Source organism: Propithecus coquereli, unplaced genomic scaffold, assembly GCF_000956105.1.
Source record: "Propithecus coquereli isolate 6110/MARCELLA unplaced genomic scaffold, Pcoq_1.0 Scaffold214, whole genome shotgun sequence".
Taxonomy (NCBI): Eukaryota; Metazoa; Chordata; class Mammalia; order Primates; family Indriidae; genus Propithecus; species Propithecus coquereli.
The window spans coordinates 858,452-879,100 of NW_012146523.1; the positions used below are offsets into that span (position 1 = coordinate 858,452).

Here is a 20,649-nt window from a genome sequence, read left to right on the forward strand (position 1 = left end):
GAGACTGTGTCTCAAAAAAAAAAAAAAAAAAAAAAAAACTTATTTGGAGATGGCTGGGAGAGATGATAGGTATAGAAAATGAAAAGTGGGAAGCTACAAATAGTAATTTTACCTGTAAGTTAACGTCAGGGTGTTTTATTTGTTTTTGTTTACATCAGGGTGTTTTGTTTGTATGAATTTATGTTCCTGGATATCTTGCTGAAAGAGTGCCTGTTAGTGTAAAAGCAGAACCAAGGTTAATAGCACAAGGTAAAAAATGGAGATGGACAGTGTATCCAGGAAAGAGTAAGGGAGAAAAATTGATGTTAGTGAGGCCCTGTAGAAGCTCTTCTGTGGAATATATTGATTTGGAATGTAGATGTTGCCCATAGAATTGGAAGGGGCACATTTACCAGGAGATGGAGTGAAAAAGAAGCCTGAATTGGCAGATTAACAGATTACTAACTGCATATTGTAAAGTGGTTTGTAAACCACCGGTAGAGGAAAGCCCTCATCGACAGTGGTCCGAACAAGAATTACTCTATGGACGTATGTATGAGTTATTCTTGCAGATCTTTTGCCAGTTCTCTAGAAATGGTGCACATGCTGGCTGTTGAGATGAAGTGGATAAAGCTGTCTGGTATTACACTTTTTAGGTATTAAAAAAGCAACTACTTTTTCAGTGAATATTTTGTAATAGAAGTTGAGTTGGCAAGGGTAAGTGAAGTCAATATGTATCTTTCTATTCGTTGTGCTCAGAGGGAGGAAATTTTTGCCTGTGTACCTAGCTCTTAAAATACAGTCATTCAAAAAGATGCAGGTAAAGAATCAGTAAACCAGGGTTCCAAACTTTCAGTCTAACATACAATAATGAGTCAAACAGCAGAGATGCGAATGTCTCAGAACTGAAATGCTCATTGGTAGCAGAACACTGATAAATAGATGTTGATAGAGATTGTGAACAAATCCGTTTCTAAAGTTGACCAGATTTGTAGGAGACAGGAAATGTCCTCCAATGGGAGGAACTTCCCCCACCCCCAATCGTCACCTTTAATTTCTTTTTACTTGCAACATGGAAAATACAACACTCTCTAAAACCTATTCGTCTTCGCATATAGCTAGCCTCTTTTCCTACCCTCAGAAAACCTTTGGAAAAGGAAAGACATCGGTTGTGAATCCAATTGCCGTGTGTTTGGTTTTTGTTTTTACTACTGTGCTGCTTCAGTGAGATTTTCAAGTTGTAACATAGCCCCGTTGGGCTTTATATGATAGAAAGAGGGAAAGTTATAAAAATAGGCACCGTTTAGAAGGTGGAAGAAGCTTAAAGGCCCCAAACTTTGTCGTATTAATTGATGCTGTAAGCGCTTAGGTAAGCAAAAGACAAAGGCCAGGGCTTGGTGTGAACTGCCTGGTGGCTTCGGCCTAGGAGTGGGGGATGGGGCTCTTTGTGAAGTCGAGGGTCGGTGCGGAGGGAGTAAACTGCGGGCAGCGTCTGTGTCCAGAGCAGCAGAGAGCGGACCATGGAGAAGGAAGGGGGCAGGCCCGCGGGAAGTTAGAGGACGCCCGGGTTAAAGCAGGTCCGAAAGGTGGGCCGAGAGTCCGAGCCAGCGAGCGTGCGGGGCGGGCGAAGGCAGGGGTTAGTGCACCTGTGCGGGCCGCCGGGCCCGGCGCACTAGAGAGAGGGAGGGCAGGCGGGCGGGGGAGTTAGCGCCCGGGCGGCCTCGGGGCCTAGGTTCCCGGGCGCCGGGGGAGGCGAGCTGGCGAGCCCCGGTGCTGTCACCCCATTCCCCTCCCCCGCCACTTCACCCGCGCTGCACGAGCCGTCGGGCGCGCGCGGGAGGGGGCCGGGAGACGCGGGCGCCCCGCGACGGCCGGCAGGTCAGTCGGGCCCGAGGGGGCCTCGTGGGGAGCGGCCATGTTGGCTTCCTCTCCGAGGACTGGGGCGGCCGTGGGGGACAGGTGTTGGGCGGCTCCAGGGACCCCCGGCCTGCGGGGGCGCCCTACCGGGCGTGGGCGTGAGGGCATCTGAGGGTGCAAGGGGCACGGCTTGGCGGGCCTCGAGGGGCAGGAGGAGGCTGGAGACTCGCGTCCTTCTCACCTACCGATGGCTATGATCTCCGTCCTGCGGAGAGGAGGTGCAGGGGAAAGATTCAGGGAACTAGTCCGCAAGTGAGAAACTTTAAACTCATTTCCCAAGTGGAAAACACCGAGAAATAGAACTGCCTTCGTGTGCCAGGCAAGATTGGAGCCCAAATGTTGTAGATGATAACATGAGGTTCTGGACCACTGCCACACTGCCTCTGAAAAAAGTTTTTTCCTAAACTAGGGACCTGAAGCTTTTGATGTGTCGTTTCCTCTTTCCTCAGTAGAATCCGGTTATCACTGTAAGGTTTATATGCCAGACGAAAATGTTACTGGTGGGAGCTTCCAACACCTTAATATTTCTTGTGTTTGTCTCTCTCCCCTATTTCCCTGACTCCAGGATTCAGAAGGAACTGGCAGACATCACTTTAGACCCTCCACCTAATTGCAGGTGAGATGCTTTCAAATTTTTTTCTTTTTAAAATTCTAACCTTTATTTTGGAGTTTTCTTTTTATTATCTTATACTTTTGCCTTTATTCTTTAGTTAATGCTCATTACAGTGCTAACATAAGTAACAGCTGAAATATATTAACCTGAGTGTAATACTTTGATGAGCCTCTGACAAGCTCAGTACTGTGTTGAGAAGTAATAAATTTGGAGTGGACTTTTGCATATATGAAACAAAATTGTAAAGTAAATTTAAAGGTGTATCCTTGCATAATCATGGATCTTTGATACGGCATTAAGGATGATGTAAAACTTTTTAGATGCTATGTGCATTTTGGTGTAGAAAACTGCTTTGCTATAATCTTTTATTCAAGCTCTGCTAAGCTAATAAAGCACAGAATTAAATCAAATACTGGATCTTCAGGCTTATTCTGTAGTATATAAATTTCGTATTGGACTTTTGGCAGAACAATTCAGGAAACCATTTGGCTTTGATAAAGTTTCGTTTTAAATTACAGATTTAAGCTCTTCCATAAGGGTGTTTATCCTTAGCATTGCTTTATTCAGACTATATACATAACTGTTTCAGTTTCAGAACAATTTGAAACCAACTTTCTGGGGTTTGTTGATCACAATTTTATTTAGAATAGCCATTTTGCTACTGTTGGGTCAAAGTGGAAGATGTGATGACTTTACTAAATCAATAGTGAGGTGAGGAGTTATAGTAGAGCCGTTATTTAAGGGAGGTTTATTGTTCAGTTCTATAACTCCCATAGTTTAAAAATTAAGTATAACGTTAATCCTAATTCTCAAGATTGGCATTGGAATGGGATGTAAGATTTCAGAAGTGTTCTAAAATTATTGGTAGAAGTAGAAGTTAATGACAAGAAGACTTTTGGTGGCCATACACAGAACTTCAGATGAGTGTGTGGAAATATTTAGGTTGAAAAGCTAAGTGAAATATTTTTCATATGAACACCGAACTTTCTAAACTGCGATTAGTGGATTAAATGCAAACTTCGGTGTTGCCATTTTTGTTACATTTGTTCTTAATGTTGATCAGGTGTGTGATGGACTTTGTTGAAATTTTGTGCTGTTTTGTAAGGAAAGTCTTTTGGCATTTGTAATGTTCTTAAACTGTAATTTATAACTGAACTACTTAATCATTCTTGAGGATTTCCTTCCTGACTGTAAGAATCTTTTCATATGGTTGAGAAAGTGAAGAGATGATAAGGTTTAGGCCTATGATATTTAGCTGTCTTATTTTAGTGGAACAATTGTTCAAATGGAAGCCTGTAGATTTCCTCTGTTGTTTTGTGTGGAATCCGTGGATGGTTCCCCAAAGTAGATTTGTGCTGTGTAGTTATTGCTTCTGTTTGGTATTGTGTCTCTCCTATGTGTGTATCTTGTGAATTCAGACAGCTCTAGCTTATTAAATTGTGTAAAGCTTTCAAGGCATAGTTTAAAAACTAGTAACATTTATTACTACATATAATGGCTTTCTTGTGAATAAGTGCAATCAAATTTAAAATTGTAAACAGTTTTCATGGGATTAATCATTTAAAAATATAGAATAAGTACACTTCAGTTCAAACCATTTTAGTTTGAATATATGAAACAAAATTGTAAAGTAAATTTAGTTCGTGTGTGAGAGATTTGTGCTGCTGAGGTATGTGGAACTTTTCATCTTTGGAAAACCCTTATTAACCCTTCAAGGCCAAATCTTCAAACATTACCTGTGGTCAGGGGAAGGTCCAAACTGGATTGCTGTTGGATGGTTGGTGGTGGGGAGACAAAGCTTAATGTATGTGAACATTTTGAGCAAAATACCTGATTTCAGGCATCTTTATTTTGCAAGAGAATGTATATTGTGTTGTCTTTAAAAAATGAAGATGGTTTTATTTTTTGAAGACATCTTCCAGTGGGGTTGTTTAATGTGGATTAAAATTTTTACTTTTGGTTGGCTTATTGTGGTGTTGTCTTAATGTTATATAGTACCAATATTCAGTGCGCTTAAATGAGTTTGGTTTTATATTTTGTGCTGGTACCTTATGGGATTTAATTATTTAATAGTTGATATACTTTACTGTTGGAGATGAATTGTTTGGGGATACTTTTTGAAGTTAGCTTCCAATGAAAATAAGATGATTTATTAAATGTATACATGTTTACAGTTACCCTCAGCGTCAGAGCTTTCAATAGCTTGGTTCCTATTGGAATCATAATTTAATCAACTATAAATTATATTTTGAATGGGTTAAATAATTGGTTATCAATTAATGTATCTTATGTTTTTACCTTTTGTAGGACTTTCTTCAATCAGTATTGAATATGTAGTTTAAAATTTAATTAAACATACTACTTATTAAAATATAGTACTTGGCACATAGTAACCTCAATAAACAGTTGATTATTGCAAGTAAGTAGAAATTGCTCCTCTTGAAGGAAGGTGCACTACTTGTGTTCACTAATTTTAGCATTTCACTTGACAAAAATATTTGGATTTGAAGTTACTGAATTTTAAAACTTACATGAAATGCAGTTGCTAAATACGTTGTATGAAAACATAAATTTAAATCCTTAATGTTGTGTGTTATGTTGAGTAGATTTTTTTAAGAACGAAATACAGATTATATTCAATGACCAGGTCAAAAGTATTTTAAGTAAATATTTTCAAATTGCTTTATATTGCCACATAAATCAAATTTTTACTTTTAGTATTTGAACTATTGTGTTATGTATATACACACACACACACACACACATATGAAATAGTCTCTCCATTCACTATGCCTTCGGTGAGGCTTTTTCTCCCCTACCATTTGGTTTTATTCTTTTAGGGGAAAAAACAATCCTCTTAACTACTATAATGATTCCCTAAAGTATGCCCTATCTTGGATTGTAAGATTATGCCTTTTAGATAGCTGGTGAACTCTGGGCCACTAGAGTCAGTTTTGCAGCTGTAATTTATAGCCCAGGGCTCAGGCTTTGCTAAATTGACTAGTTATGACTGTATAACTAACCTGTAGACATAAATATCTGTAGACAGTATGTCGGTACATACTAAATGGTGTATTTGCCCAAGTCCTTTAAAGTTCGGATTTTATTTAATGGATACATTTGTATTATGAGTAAACATCTCACATAGAGACTTGAAACCTAAAAATTCAGTTGGAGAGGTGTGCTATTTTAGTATAAAATGTCTGAGAAGTCCTTAAACATTTCAAGCATGAGGGAGAATAATAAAAATTCTCTTTTATGTTACTTTATTACATTTTGACTGTTATTTTTCTATTACCCGAAGATGTAAACCTAATTAAGTCAGTGCTTTTTATTTTTCTGGGAAAATTGTATTCCGTAATCAGGTATAGTTGGTTTTAAAGTTTTACAGCTGAATTGTGCTTTTTTGAAGGTGATTTAAAAAAAATTTAGTGCGTTTGTCTAAGAAGTTAAATTTTCTCAGCCTTCTTTTCCTCATTTATTAAAGGGAACTAATACGTGGCTTGCCTGCCTCATAGTGTTCTAAAGTTTAATTGAGATGAGAGTTTTCTGCATGTGATATATAATGATATTATTAGAATTGCCCATTTAGTCTTTTTTGATAGCTCACCTTTTTTGTTTTTTTTTTTTACTAACATTGCCTGTATTTTAAATATAGTTTTAAGCCATTAGACAATAATAAAAATGCATGCTTCTGAAAAATGAGAATGGGGAGGTTTATGGAGTAAAAAGCAAAAAAGATCTTTGTCGTGATCTCTTCTGATCCTGCTCTTTTGCACAGAGATGCTCCAAGTTAGCACTTTGTGTGTATACTTCCAGATAGTTTATGTGAATTTACATTGTTGTATTTTTCTGGTTTTGCAGTATCTTCTAGAATTGGTGGTAATGATAGTGAGATGTCAGTTTAGAAGTCCCAGGTGCTAACCTTGGTGTTAGAACAAAAAGAGCCTTTTCTTTTAACAATAGAGTCTTATATACCTCATCCAAGTTCAGCATGTTTTAAATGGTTGTTTGGGTATAAGAAATGGATTCAACAGAAGTCATTCTTTACAAAAGCCCGTATTATCTTATGTGCTGAAAAATATCCTTCCTTTTAATGTCTTCCATTCATTTGATGTTACTAAATGGCATTGAGGATAGAAATGTAACTTAAACATAAGAATCATGTTTAATCACCATTGCAGTGTGTGTACCTTTACGTGTATAAAGGAAATGTTGAAAAATAGAACAAGGAGACTGGAGTGTCAACACAATGAAAATAGCACCCAAACTAGGGTCAGGCTCCTAGAAATTAGATCATCACTTGGGACCCGAGTGGGTTAGAAGGAAGGAAACCTGTCCAGAAGTGAATTGCTTTCCAAATGAGTAGGAACTCCTGTGGCTATTGTGTTTACTAAAAGACAGTATCTGGATTGTAAAACTATACTACTGTTGTTCCTCAAAAAGCTAAACAGAATTACCATATGACCCAGCAGTTCTCCTGCTACGTACATACCCAGGATATTGAAAACAGACTTAGATACTTGTATGTCAATGTTCATAGCAGCAGCATTCATAATAAATAGCCAAAAAATTGGAAACCCCCCAAGTGTCCATCAACAGATGAGTGGATAAACAAAATGTATATACATACAATGGAATATCCAGCCATAAAAAGGAATGAAGTTCCGATGCATGGCTACAACATGGATGAACCTTAAAAATGTTATACTAAGTGAAATAAGCTAGATGCAAAATGACAAATATTATATAATTCCACTTACATAAAATGCCTAGAATAGGCAAACTTGTAAGGACAGAAAGTATTAATAAATTCGAGGTTTCTGGGTACTCATGGGAGGGGAGAATGGGGAGTTATTTCTTAATAAGTACATAGTTTCTGTTTGGGGTGGTGAAAATTTTGGAAATAGTGGGGTAATTGTTTCATAACGTGAATGTGATTAATGCCACTGAATTGTACACTTAAAAATGGCTAAAATGGCAAATTTTATGTTATATATATTTTAACAGAATTTAAAAGACTATACCTCTATTAAAACATTATTATCAGTATGTTGAGAAAAATGCTTATAGCTTAGAAGGCAACACTCAACAGTTTTTAGGGATTCTTGTTAAGAGTGCTGATATTAAATTCCTGTTACAAACCCTGGGTGCCTATTACAAATGAAAAGACACTACCTTCAAGGAGTTCAATCGTAAGAAATATACACACAGATTTTGAATAGTACTTGTAAATATGAATGTTGTGCCAGGCATGGTGGTTTGTCCCTGTAATCCCAGCACTTTGGGAGACCAAGGCAGAAGGATCACTTGAGGTCAGGAGTTTGAGGTCAGCTTGGGCAACATAGCAGGACCTTGTCTCAAAAATAAATAAATGAATGAATTTAAATATGAATATTATTTGGAAAATACAATAAATGCAAATAATATGTTATAAAGGTTCAGAAGAATGAGAGATTACTTTGACCTAGGTGTGAGTGGTTGTTGCTGGAGCACTTAGTGATCTGGGAAGGCTTCATGGAGGAGGTGAGAAGTGGGGTGGGGAAGAGTAGGGGATATCCCCAATGGAGGAAACAGTGTAAGCAAAGACGGCAGAGGGAAGACAGAGGGCACTGTTCGGCAGTAGTGTAAACTTGTGGCTGAACAGTAAAAAATAAGTGGGAGATTAAAGAGTAGGAGATAAAACTTGTGGTGTTCCTCAGCATCAGGCTAAGGCTTTGAATTTCATTTTATAGGTGTTGAGAATCGCTGAAACCCTTTTGAGTGGGGATATAAGTCAAATAGAGCTGAATATCTCAATAGAGACAAAGCAAGGATTGAGTAGAGCTCAGTAGGAACCAGGAGACTTGGAGATTGCTGCAGTAGTCCAGGTGGGAGGCTAAAAAAAGGGCTTTGAGTACAGGTGGTGGCCATCAAAGTGGAGAGGAGAGAGAGAGAGAGAGAGAAAGCAGTAGAATCCAGAGAACTTGGCCACTGATTTATTTATTTATTTAATTTTTTGAGACAGGGTCTCACTCTATTGCCCTGACTGGAGTACAGTGGCATGATCATAGCTCACTGCAACCTTGAAGTTGTGAGCTCAAGTGATCCTCCTGCCTTAGCCTCCCAAATGGCTGGGACTACAGGCACATATCACCATGCCTGGCTAAGTTTTTAATTTTTTGTAGAAATGAGGTCTTGGCTACGTTACCCAGGCCGGTCTGGAACTCCTGGCCTCAGTGATCCCCATGCCTTGCTCACCCAAAGTGCTGGGATTATAGGAATGAGCCATTGCACCCAGGCTTGACCACTGATTTAGATATGGAAGACTTAAAAAGGAATCAGTTCTTTGGGGTGTTTGGGAAGTTGGTAGTGCCATTAACAGAAGTAAATTGGGTAGGAAGATGAACTGGCTTAAAGGAGGCAGAGAGGTGTATATCTTCTCACTGAGGTTAAAAAGCTTTAATTATTTGCTTTGTTGATTATATACAATGCTTAGCATGTTGCTGCCACTTAGTAGGTCTTCAGTAAATATTTGCAATTTGATTATATATTTGAGTTTATTATTAGTCATTGAACTCTCAGATCTATGTGGCCTACTTTTAGATTAGACAAATTAAATAGATTGTAAACTCCCTAAAAGGTAAGGACAATGATTTCTGTCTTTGACTCTGACTCTACATGTTTTTCCCAACTAAAAAAAGTTTGAAATTTCAAAGCTACAGAAGAGTTTGAAGGAATAATACAGCAAGCATCCACCCTTCACTCTAATTCATCAACAAAATTTCACTGTGTTTGCTTTGTCGCTCTCTTATCTCTATATATTTTGTGGAACCATTTGAGAGCAAACTACAGGTATCATAATGCTTCCGTGTGTTTAGGTTTGCACGCGTTGAATCTGAGGTGGGCTGGCGGTGGTGCTGAGGTTGGAACTGGCTTTGGAATCCACATTAGATTTGGAAGTTTGTGGCTGGGCACAGTGGCTCACGCCAACAATCCTGGCACTTTGGGAGGCTGAGGTGGGAGGATTGCTTGAAGCTGGGGGAGTTTGAGACCATCCTGGACAACATAGTGAGACCCTGTCTATACAAAAAATAAAACAATTAGCCTGGCATGGTGGCATGTGCCTGTAGTCCTAGCTACTCGGGAGGCTGAGGCAGGAGGACTGCTTGAGCCCAGGAGTTTGAGGTTGCAGTGAGCTAGGATGATGCCACTGCACTCCAGCCTGGGTGACAGGGCAAGACCCTGTTTCAAAAAAAAAAATTGAAAGTTACTCAGATCTAAGCAGCTCTGAAAAGGGAAAGAAAAGAAAGTTTGGGTAGTGGTAAAGCGCATGAGATTGCCATGATTGGAAGAGGAGGATTGAAAATTGTGCTCTGAGGTATGGTCTACAAATGAAGGATTGGAAAATGAAGAGGACCTGAAGAAAGAAGCAGCAAAGAAGTAGAAGGAGAACTCCAAGGTTGCTAAAGCCCTAGGGAAAGTCAAGGGAGTTTTCTCTTAATTTATGAGTATGCTTTGTAGGCTGAGAGGAAAAGAGTAAAAATGCAAGAGAAGGAGATGTTATTTTTTTTTTTTAAATTGTAAAGAAGATGATAAAATATAGAACTGAGGCCATAAACGGAGAATGTACGTTTAGAAAGGCCAGTAGCCTGGAATTTGGATAGTGACCATTTTCTAGAGGATTAGAAGCATTTTTGGTACTTGAGCAGCACTCCAGCTACTTGTATAGAACTGAAAAGAAGCAGCATCTGTCTCTAGTGTTACTTGGTTTGTCCTTTCCCAGTAGACTTTAAGTTCCGTGAGTGCAGGGATTATTATGTCTTTGTATCCCTATAGTGTCCAAAAAAAGTACATAAACAATACATATTTATTAAATTAAAACACAAAAACCTAATTTGGGTCTAATGGTTGAATAGAACATCTTCATTACCCTCTTCAGAAAATAATGGAAAGAGCTGGGGAAATTGATGTCACATTTTACAGCTGTTCATTGCTGGCAGTCATTCTGAGTTGGCACCCAAGCAGTTTTGACAATTTTGACCTTCCTAAAACCTCAGGGGAGCTCTGGAGTCAACGTGATAAAAAAAGATGTGATCTGTGCTGCAGGCTAGATTGAGAAAACGTGTTAGAGAAAATATAATACCTCTGATTCACATATTTTGGCTTTATAAGGTTATTGTTTGCCAACAAGTGAGCGTGGGTTCAGGGATACTAAATAAGTTGAAATTCGTAGAGATGGTCCCCCAAATCCTAAAGCTATTCCGGAGATTTGGTTATGCTGGCACTCCCTTGAGACATCTGACACGTTCCTTGTCACCAGTGAAGTGAAACAGGATTTCATAATAAGCCCATTCTTATTTAGCCTCTCTTACGCAGCCATGCTCTAAAGTGAAACAAAAGACCTAGTAAACTGGTGTCAGAATATGCTTCTAATCCTCTGGGAACCCTCCTACTCTATAGGCTAAAAGCCCATCAAAGTCCCTATTTGAGATCAGTAATCCAGAAGCCACTGTATGCTAATAGCTCTTTTCTTGAAACATGCATGCAAGTGATTAGGGATTGCTTTCTAGAGTCCATGCCACATTACATAGATGATAAACCTTTGGAGGGCCAAAGCAGTGTCTCACCCCTCTTAGGAAAATCCTGCAAAGCCATAGATTTTTATTCATAGAACATAAGTTGTCACTGGGTTTTGCTGCAGTGACTTCAAATTGTTGGGGCAACATACTGTCCGCTAATACTTTAACAGAGTAGTTAAAAACTGAATTCTGTCTGTTTTCCAAAGAACATGCTGACCTGAATGTGATAGATAACATGAATGCCAAGCCAAAGTAAAGAAACGGTTATTATCCAGCTCTTACATAGTGTTCAAACGCAGATTTGCCACAGGTGTCACATCTGACTTGTCTGTAGTGACCTACGTCAGCACTAAATTTTAAATAGTAATAATCAACAGAGAGGGCTCGGTAGGGTCTACTAGCATTGAAATGATGATTGTTGTATGTATTACCAGGACATTGGGCATTTGTATCTGTTTAAATTGATAGTTGGAAAACCAATGTGGGATGGACCCCTAGTAAATTCTCCAGAAAGAGACACTGAAGCGTATTTTCAAACAGCAGTGAAGAAGTTTGGGATGATCTTACTTGCAGAAAAGTTTTAGATGTGATACAGCTCAGAAAATCAGGATTATGATCATGAAGCAACGTTGCACAAGAATGACAGCAATGTAAGTCATATCATAATCATTTAAAATTTGAGTGGCTGCTGTGTGCTAGGCTTTGTTCTATAGGTGACTGAAACAGGTCTGGTCTCTGGCTTGTGAAACTTGAATTTTAGTAGGCAGTACAGACAGCAAGCAAGCAAAAAGGATTGGTACAAGTCATGATGACTAGCAGGAAAGAAATCAACAGAATGCTGTGATGAAGAATAATTGGGGAGGAATGGGGGCTACCTAAAGAAGGCTTAAAAAGACCTTTAGCCAAAGACCTAAAAGATGAGAAGAAAGGAAGTAGCCTTGTGAAAAGTACCAGAAGAACATCTCAGACAGAAGGAAACATAAACAAGGAGGCCCTGAGGTGAGGGGAGCCAGGTGATGCATATTATGTAATCCATGGTAGGTAGATAGTTTGGAGAACAGTAGGAAGCCATTCAAGGTTTTGAAGCAAGGAAATGACATTAGCTTAGTGATGATTTAAAAGGCTTTCCCCTACCCTCCTTGCTGTATGGAGAATAGCTTGGAGGAAGGCACTAGTGGAAGAAGGGAGAGGAGAAAGGATATTGCTCTGTTTCCTGTTAGCTGGGGGCTGGGATTAAGGTAGCAGATTAAGGAGATGGGGTTAGAACACCTGGGCCTGTTGATGGATTGCATACCGGGAGATGAGGAAAAGGAAAAGGAACCACTCCAAGTTTCTGTTGCTTCGCAATTGGCTAGATGATGGTGATGTTTCACTGATAGGGAGAGACCTGCAGTAGGACCCCCGGGTGTGTGTGTGTGTGATTGTATGTATTGGGAAGAGGGCACGGTGGAAGTAAATCCTTTTTGGACACTAGGTTTGAGATAGATTCCCATGAGGCATCCAAATGAAAGTGTTAAAAAGAAGTTAGATATAGGTAATTGGAGCTCAGAGGTTTGTTTTAAGCTTGAGGTACATACACATTTGGAGACCTCATCGTATAGGCTCTTGAATATCTCAGGAATGCCTCCATCTCACCTAGAAAAGAAAGGCGAAAAGAGGACTCAGGATGGAGACTTGGGCAATCTAGCATTTAGAGGTGTACACTTGAAGCCAGCGAAGGAGACAGAAAGAAAATGAAGAGAGTGTGTTATTAGAAAGCAGTGAGTGGAAAGTTCGAGCTAGAGTAATCATCAAGTCTGAAGTGATGCTGTGAGGTGGAAAAAGATGATCAGCAAGCCACCATCGGATTTTACGACTTCAAGTTTGTTGGTGACCTTCACATGACAGATGCAGTTTAGAGGAGAGATGATGGAAAGAAGGAAAAGATGTTTGTGTTACTTTTCCCAGTTAGAAGATTTCATTTTATTTGCCCAGAAAAGTGATTGGGTCTTACTTCATTTTTACATGTTGGAGCAGAATTTCTTAACATGGTGTGTATTATTTTTCTGGGGGGGGGATGGGCTGTCATTTTCAATGGAGTCTCAAAGGATTCTTTTTTCTGGTCTCCTCCCCTGTGTTCTCACTAAAAAAAGTTTAACTTCTGCTTTACGAGTTTCAAGTCCTATGTGATCTCTTTGAATAACATTGTAGTATGGCTATCATAAGTAAATATTGTTGGGTTCATGTATTACACTTTTTTATTTTTTTTTTAAAGAGTCAGAGTCTTGATCTGTTGCCCCGGCTGGAGTGCAGTGTTGCAGTCATAGATCACTGCAACCTTGAACACCTGGGCTCATTCAATTCTGATTGTCCTGCCTCAGCCTCCCAAATAGCTAGTACTACAGGCTTGCACCACCATCCCCAGCTAAATTTTTAAATTTTTTGTAGAGGTGGGATCTACCTGTGTTGCCCAGGCTGGTCTCAAACTCCTGGGCTCAAGCTGTCCTCCTGCCTTGGCATCCCTAAGTGCTGGGATTACAGGCATGAGCCACCATGCCCAGCCCATACATTACATTTTGATGAATCTCTTTTGTAGGATTTAGTTTGAAATACCAGACAGTGTATAAATTGGAAAATCAGTAAATTGCTGCTGCCATCCTTAACAGTGTTTTACATGCTTTCATTTGCGTTGACCTTTTGTATCCTGTTCAAGCTCAAGAGCGCACTAGAATGAGTTGGGTACATATGCTTACTTTTAACACAGCGTAAATTATTCATCATACTAAATTTCTTTCATCTTTTTAAAATTGGCTATTTTGTTAATGCTTTACATGTACCTAGAACTCTTAAAGCATCATGTAAGCATCATCTTTCTAATTATCTACTGATCATGTTTTATTAATTTGTTTCAGATTATCCCAGGGACTCTTGGTCCTGTTTAACTTGATAATTGAGGGTAGAATTAAGAATTTTTCACGATTGGGGGTCATTTTTCTAGTTCAGGGAGTAATTACTTGGAATCATAAAAGTGTTGGGTACTATACTGCCAGAGGAAAGCAAGTGATAACATGTGGAGTTACAAGTGTTTTGGCTACATAGGAATTTTGCTCCACAAATAATTTAAATTACTCCTACCACCACTTCCAACTTTCCTCCTCTATGGGAATACATCTCAATTTTTAAAGGAAATTTATTGGAATTGGCATTGTAAACATTTATTTCTTAGCAGATTTTGCTAGAACGCATTTATCCTAAATAAAAGGAGATTGTTGAACTGGTATACATAAAAGACCCTAAAAGAAAATATTTGTTTTATTGTAAGCATCCAGGAGGATTTTTTTATAAATATGAAAGATGTCTTCCCTCTAATCTAAGTAAATATTTCATAACAAATTTTTATGTTAAGTGATTATATTATAGTAATGTGTGGGCAGGGACTGGCAGTAATGTTAGCAACATCATTTACTGCTTACTAGTATATTACACTTCTTTGGCCTTGGTCCTTTTTCTGAGTAACCCTCTCTATGGAAGTCCGCAGGAGGCATAGCTTCATTCTTCAATGAGACTGGTAGGACTGGTAACCCCCTACAGGTATTTCTTTTTTGTAGCTTAATATCCTGAGATGTTCTCACATACAAAGTAAACATTTTCAAGTGATATGGACCAGTCCTAAAGGAAATCACATGTTGAGGACACAATTCTTGTTAGAACTGAAATTTGAAGTTAGTTTCCATGTTGTCCATCCATCCTACTGGAGTCTATGTAGATGTGTAGGGATTTCTACTACATTTTATTGTAACTATTTACATTTATCTATATTGGGAGGAAATTCTATATTGTAGTACCTTTAAGTTAAAACACATCATTGTGGAAAAAAGGAAAAAGCTGTTAAGATCTTGGAGCCCAAATTTATTGGTTATAGAAATTCTGTAGCTAGGAAGGACTGGATGCTGCCTTCCCTGTTTCTGTGTCTTATGTATTGTCATGTGTGTTTTGATAATGAATTTGTGAAGAAAGGCATTCTTTGAAGTGGTGACTTGCCAGAGAAAAAAGTAATAGTAATTTTATCCATTCTGTCTCTAGGTGACTACCTTCTCTTCTTTTTATTTTCCAGAGCCACTCTTAAGACCTTCCTACAGTTGGTAGTTACAGTCCAACTTTCATTGCTTTTCAAAGATTTGAACTTCTCAATCTGATAGTAAGCCTCCCCTTTAAAAGCAATAATCTTTTAGTTCTCAAGCTTTTTGTCCCCGCAGGTCTTTTTTTTTTCCAGGATATTATGAGGGTACAAACATTTTGGTTACATTTTATGTCTTTGCCTGACCACAGCGAGGATTAGAGGCATGCCCTTCCCCTCTACAATGCCCACCACATCCATTAGTTGTGAGTTTACTCTCCCCCCCCCCCCCAGTCCCTGGAGAATATTACTACCGTGTGAAGTTCTAAAGCTTTTCTGATACTCTTCAGGCCCCTAAAGGAGTGCTAGGTTTGAGGATGATAACATTTACTCATTGTTATTTGGCCTGAAGGTGCATAGAAATAAATGCTGTGTCAAATTGCAGTATATCTAATAACTTGACTTCAGGCTTAATTTGCATTTTCCTTTCTGGTTGAAATCTTGTCAGTTCACTCTTGCATTTCTGGCTTTCTTCCATCCTGATATGCTCCCTCCCCTTCTTGCTTCTTTAAGAAAAAAATGTTAAGCCAGTTGGGTAGAATTTTCTCAGAAATTTCTTATGGGCTTGCTCACTTCAGCCAGAAAACAGTTTGTGACCCCTTCACTTTTCAAGAAGGAGATAAAATTTTGTGTATCTGGGTTGTGTGTATATGAATTATGGGTTTAAACTTTCAAAGTCCGATTCATTCCCAAACAGTTATTTACCAAGCTCAGTAGAATTAGCAATTATATTCCTTGAATGAGTTTTTAAAATACATAACCTACTAAACACATATCATTTGCATCATGAGAATTATCTGAACTAATAACAGATCGTTTGTTTGTTCTGGTTAAGTCTTAGTACTAGTTTTGCAAGTGTATTGAGGCCTGGCTTGGCTGTCAGTGCCTCACTGGGATGATCAGGGCAGTCTGCTACCTGCGCTGCCTGTGTTTCTTTGCCTGTTTCACTGTGATCCAGGCTGACTAATACAAATCATTGACAACACTGCCAATACTTGGGTCTGTGCCTGCTCTGGCTTATTCCATTTTGTGGTATTTTGTGGCCCTTTGACTTAAGATATAGCTATAAACAGCGGCTCCTCACCATATTCAGTAACTCAGTGTAATATTTATTGGGCATTTACTGTTGTGCCAGGTACTGCAGGTACAGCAGTGAAAAAGACAATGTCTCTACTCTCATGGAGGCTTTATTCATATTGAGGAAGGGACAATAAAAGAAACAAATGTACAAAAGTAATTTCAGATAACAGTACCAAGAAAATAAAACAGGGTAATGGCATAGCAAGTGGCTGGGCAGGTTGAGGCATTGGTTGGTGCCACTTTGGAGAAATGACTCTGATTGATAACAAGGACCCAATCATGAGAAGGTCATTTTGGACTTAAAGACAGCAAATAGAAAAGCGCTGAGTGGGGTAGACCAGTATGGCCGGACGTAGTGAATGAGGATGAGAGTGGTAAGAGAAGGGATTAAATTTTTTTCTTTTTCAGTTGAAAGCCATGAGAGAACTTTAAATGAAGGAGTGATACATCACTGCAGTTGGCCTGTATTTGAAGAATACCTCACATAAAGTTTCCAGTATATAAAAATAGAGAAGCCGAGCATGTTGGCATGCACCTATAGTCCTTGATACTCAGGAGGCTGAAGTGGGAGGATCACTTTAGCCTAGGAGTCCATGGTTGTAGTGTGTTATGATCATACCTATGAAGAGCCACTGCACTACAGCCTGGGCAACATAGTGAGACCCCATCTCCAAAAAAACATAAAATAATAAAAAAAATCAAGATTATGGGCCAGGAGTGGTGGCTCATGCCTGTAAATCCTAGCACTCTGGGAGGCTGAGGCAGGAGGATCACTTGAGGCCAGGAGTTCAAGAGTAGCCTGAGCGAGAGCGAAGACCCCAGCTCTCCAAGAAATAGAAAAATTAGCTGGGTGTGGTGGTGTGTGCCCGTAGTCCCAGCTATTCAGGAGACTGAGGCAGGAGGATTGCTTGAGCCCAGCAGACTAGTGGGCTATGATGACTCCACAGCACTCTAACCTGGGTGACAGAGCAAAGACCCTGTCTCAAAAAAAAAAAAAAAAAAAAAAAATTTTTAAAGATTATGGAGATACCTCTAAATTTTTTTTTGCATTATGAACAGTTTTATTGACATTTCTTTATGTAACAGTTCTATTATATCTAGCTATAGTAGATAGATCTATTATAGCTAGATATCTATACATACATATCTAACAGATCTAGAAATTTTATAAAAATTGAAGACATGCTACCAAAAATTTGTGTCTTAACCTGTGAAGGGAAGTATACCCTACTCAGCTTATCAGATATAATTAATGGTTGGATGAAAGGGTGGGTGCCTTGTAATGCATATGTAGCATTCAAGGCCAACAAAAACAACTTCTTAGTTGTCTTTGTAGCCTGCTTGCTTGGGTTCCTGGCTGTCCACCTGAAGTGAAGACTGCCTGAGTCTCGCAGTAGGGAAGCATCGAGAATTTGGCCTTCTACTTCTTCAGAGCAGAAGCAGCAAATGAGATAACAGGGAAACTAGGAGAGCTGGGCAGCTTGGAAACAGGGAACCTCAGCAGTTTGAGAGGCATCTTATCAGAACTCCCACCAATCCCCACTTGGTTATCTGCGATATCTAAAAGACTTACCTATACAGTGTGAAGCCCCAAAACTATGCGATGTGATTATATAGAGAGAATGCTTTCTAGTTCCCTCCATTTTGTAGATGCTTTTATGGAATAATAATTTTCCCATGATTTTTAGTTATAGCTGAAATATTTGAGGAGGACCAAACACAAGTGACAAGGCTAATAAACAATCGTATTAGCCATATAATCATTCTTAGGGGTGTTTTTGAAACTTCATATACTAAAACTCTTTTTGATATATGTGCTATAGAAAATAACTTACACGATGAAAGGTAATTAATTACCTAGCATATCTTTTTTTTTTTTCTTTAAGAGACAGGGTCTTGCTCTTTCACCCAGGCTGGAGTGCAGTGGCACGATCATAGCTCACTGCAGCTTCAAACTTCTGGGCTCAAGCAGCCTTCCCACCTCAGCCCCCCAGTAGTTGGGCACAGGTTTGTGCCACCATGTCTGGCTAATTTTTTATTTTTTGTAGAGACAATTTCACTGTGTTGCCCCAGTTGGTCTTGAAACCCTGGCCTGAAGTGATCCTGTGGTCTCAGCCTCCCAAAGTGGTGGGATTATAGGCATGAGCCCCTACACCTGGCCCTAGCATATCTTTATAAACTGTTGCCAGGAGGTTTTGAGGTTGCACTGAAAGAAATTACATCATTTCTTGCAGAAGGGTCATTTTTCTTGCTAGAGGACCAGTTCTAATGATCTCTGCCCTGCCCCATGCTAATAAGCAGCTAAGAAAAAGGCCCTTGGGAATTTTTTTTTTTTTCACTTAACCATTATAGAAAGTTTACACGTGTCATTCAAAATTCTTAAGGGGACAGAATTTCAGTGTAAACATAACATGGCTGTTTGCTCAAAGGGAAGCAACATCAATAAAAAAAAAATAACCAAAATACAAAAAAACTGTTGTAATTTGTATTTGACTTTGAGGTGAATTTTGGTCATTCTGAAATGATAAGCATGAGTGAATATGTCCGATATTCTGGGCATTCACTTTATACGAAATAATGAAGGAACAGATTTGTGATATTCTGGACAACTCGTTAGACTTACTATACAAATTTTAACTTAGTTTGTTTTGCTTCATACTCTGTGCTATGGAGATTTTTTAAATATATTAAAAAATAATGATAGCAGCTGACCTTAAGTATGTCAGTATGATTGTTATTCTCATTTTACAGATGAGGAAAGAGAGGCTCAGAATGGTTAAGTCCCTCACTCTTAAGTGGTGAAGCTGGTATTTAGGTCCTAGCCTTCAAAGCCTGTATCCCTACCCATTATGCTCTACTGCCTCTTGTAGTGGCTCTATGAATTGTAGACCTCCCTTTGAGTTATTACCTGTTAAACTTTACTCATATGCAGAACTATATTTAAATTCAAAAAGAGGATTATTTTACAATTTAGCCACTGATGATTTTCATCAGAATGGCCATCTACTTCTCCTACATGTTCTCCAGTGTAGGTTTAATTATTATGATAATCTTTTGTTTAAAAATCTAAGGCCCCCGCTGCCTTTACAATTAAGTGCCCAAAATTGTTTATACAATATACAAATCCCTTATAACCTGATCCCAGTTTACTATATCCCCATTTTGTTAATTTCCTCCTCTCTATAACTTTCAATATTCAATCTGCCCCCCTAGAATGTTGCGTCTCCCGACTTCTATCCTTATTATTCTTCAAAGCTCAGATAAAAGTGATTCACTTCACACAGCTCTCATTTGTGTTCCATGGCATTGTAAATACGTACCTCTTTACGGCATTTCTCACATTCAGTTTTATGGTCATTTGTGTTAGTCACTCTGATTAAGTTCTTTAAAAATCTGATTGTTTTATTTTTGTTTCTTGTACCTAACACCAGAAGATGCCTAAAAAGTTTGAATGATTACTGAAAGAATTACAGTATTTGATTGTTAGTAGTTGTGTAAACGTTACGAGTTCATTTATTTAGATGTTAACATCAATCAGAGAAATGTTATAGTCAGGCTAAAGTGATGAAACTATAAATACAGTTGGGTTTAATCTTTCATTGTTTAAAAACATCAGTTTCTGTATTTTAAGTAAATGTAATATTCATCCTTACATTTTAAATGCAGGTTTAATTTTTAAGAAGATATATAGTATACCCAGTGATTAAAAATGTAGATCGGTTTTAATATTTGAGAAAAGAGGGTCATTATTTGGATATTTACCAGTGCTAGTTGAAGGAACTGCTTGTAAAGACGTCACAGTTGATGCATTGTAGATAGATGTAAATTACTTTTCAATAAAAAGTTGAAGTAACAGCTACCATCAGAAAAGAGACTTGAAAATTTTTGTTTGACTAAAATTACAAGCTGAACATTTATGAATGTCTCTGTGTGCATAGCACTGAATTAGACATTTGGAGATGCAAAAGTGTGATAGATGCTCTCAACATAAAATGAACTTTAAATAGGTAGTGAACAAGATTCTGTATATTAAGGTTCATTAGTGACCTAAGATATAAATTTGTTTGTAATTTTTATCATAATTCCCTTTCATGTAAACCTTATGTCAGTGATTGCAGTATTTTCCTTAGATATGCCTCACTAGTCTAGTGATTTCCAGTTTCGTTCCTGTCCCAGCACACCTGAGGAAGAGGGAAAATGCCCATCAATAAGTAAGGTTTACTTTCAGTGATGAGGGTGGAGGAGAAGAGAGATTAGCAAATCTGGAGTGGAAAATAAAAGCCCTGTAGTGGTTCTGGTAAGCTGTAAATGGAGGTGGTAGTAGCTGGAGGGGCAGTCTCTCC

The 20,649-nt window shown here is 38.6% G+C and overlaps 1 protein-coding gene across 1 annotated transcript in view; it reads left to right on the forward strand.

Annotated features, from left to right (window-relative positions):
- The window catches only part of UBE2E1 (ubiquitin-conjugating enzyme E2E 1), a 66,674-nt gene that overhangs the window by 3,303 nt on the left and 42,722 nt on the right, over window positions 1-20,649 (forward strand). Inside the window, exon 3 of the mRNA XM_012644557.1 lies at window positions 2,462-2,512. Coding sequence (XP_012500011.1) covers window positions 2,462-2,512 — 51 coding nt within the window. The remainder of the gene's footprint in view (window positions 1-2,461; window positions 2,513-20,649) is intronic.